Source organism: Fundulus heteroclitus, chromosome 1 (assembly GCF_011125445.2).
Source record: "Fundulus heteroclitus isolate FHET01 chromosome 1, MU-UCD_Fhet_4.1, whole genome shotgun sequence".
Lineage (NCBI taxonomy): Eukaryota > Metazoa > Chordata > Actinopteri > Cyprinodontiformes > Fundulidae > Fundulus > Fundulus heteroclitus.
This window is the reverse complement of record NC_046361.1, coordinates 9,765,999-9,767,716: the sequence shown is the minus strand read 5'-3', so window position 1 is coordinate 9,767,716 and position 1,718 is coordinate 9,765,999. Positions and strand designations below refer to the sequence as shown.

At 40.2% G+C, this 1,718-nt stretch overlaps 1 protein-coding gene across 1 annotated transcript; it reads right to left on the bottom strand.

Annotated features, from left to right (window-relative positions):
- Positions 1–907: 907 nt before the first annotated feature.
- Positions 908–1,718, bottom strand: ubiad1 (UbiA prenyltransferase domain containing 1; the record flags this gene model as incomplete). The annotated part of the gene is given in 1 exon segment (XM_036130652.1): positions 908–1,718. A coding segment is annotated over 1 exon segment (163 nt), but the record flags the coding sequence as incomplete, so codon positions are not given.

The following is a 1,718-nucleotide window of genomic DNA, read 5'->3' as shown; positions in this document are numbered from 1 at the left end:
CATTTTCCCTGAATAACTGCATCAACGCAGTTGGGTCCAGTATCTCGTGTTCCTTTAGACCAGTGGTCTTAAATCACAGGAGGGCCCACCAAGAAGTTTGGGAACCACTGCTCCAGCAGCTTGTAGCTCCTGGTGGGCCTGGCTTGTGTCTAGTAGCTCTTGATGTGCTGCCTCCAGGCTCAGCCTCAGTTGACATCCTCTCATGGCTGCAGTTACCCCTGGTGCTGATGCCACTTTTCCCTTCCACTCAATTTTCTATGAATTTGCCAGGACAGCACTGTGAACAAAGTTTAGCATTGGCCTTTTGTGATTGTTCCTCCTTGTCGAGGGGGTCAATGACCGTCTCCCAGACATCCGTCCAGTCAGAAGTCTTCTTCACTGAGACCATTTAAGAGGAGCAGGAAAAATTTGCCGGGGGTTTGAGATGGCAAGCTGATTAGGGTGTGACCCCATGAGTTTCCATTATTGAAATTATGAAAAATATTTTCAGAGACACTGAATTTTGAATTTTCATGAGCCATGATCATTAGAATTACAGAAAGTCTTGAAATGTTTCGCTCTGCAATTAATCCACGAGTTTCCCTGTTTCAAGCGTGTGGCAGCAAAAAACATTGAACTCATTTGTTGACCTGTAGATGCCAGTGACTGTTTCTCCTGTTTTTGAATTTCTTTAAATCAACACATGGTGTTTTGAGAGATCTACTTCATGTTGTCAATGAATATCAATTCAGGGGATTTCTTGATTGGGTTTGGCAATAATCAAGACCAAGTATGTATAAAAGTAAGTAAGTATAAAACCGAACAAAGCTTTGCAAAACAATCTTTATCAGTTAATTTAAAATGTCACTAAGGTTGCTTTGGAAACTCTTTCCTCCAAAAAAAAATAAAAAATAAAAAATTAAATCACTTGAAAGTAGCATTTTTTTATTTACTGTGTCTGTTTATGTAAAAATTTGTGTGTGACACAGAACTCTTAAACAGAATAAATGCATGAGGTGCGAATACTTTTTCACAGCACTGTACACAGGTCATAATCCCCGTCCATACTATGAAATATGCAACAACAAAACCATCACAATCCCGCTGTCCCTTTTCAACGTAGCATGCTAGCTATCCTGTGGCTAGAAATGGAGACATGGCAGGTCAGCACAAGTGACTTTTATTACAACGAGCTCAAAGTTGTTTTTTTTGCCTCTTGAAAAAACAAAAAACAACAAGGACCAAATTAACGATGAGTACTATTCAGACAAAAAAAAAAAACTTAATGTTATTAGGTTTGTGCTGATAACGTGTATTTTATCTTTAAGAACTACAAATCCGACAGCTTGGCCCATTCAACACGATGGACACTCGTCTTCCTTTTAACAGGCTGTAGGTGGTTTAGTTCGGCAATGTACCCTGCTTTGTTTTGCCAGCTAACATTTGAGCTTATAAATTAGAGAATAAATTAAAGCCAGCACAAGCCTTTTGATATATATTTTTTTACAAATAAAAAGAGGTACTGTAAGCTAGTAAATAATAATAAAAAAAAGGTTGATAAGTCAGATGTGAAGAATCACAGTAACGGCAAGCTGCCACGAGGAGCCAGGATGATCCCGAAAACGTAGAAGAGTCCCATGAGGAGGTTGAGCTTGGCAGTTTTCTGGGGGATCTTGGCGTAGCATCGACTCCTGAACTGTCTCTCCAGGGGGAAGGCCATTGGCAGCGTGAGCAGCGGC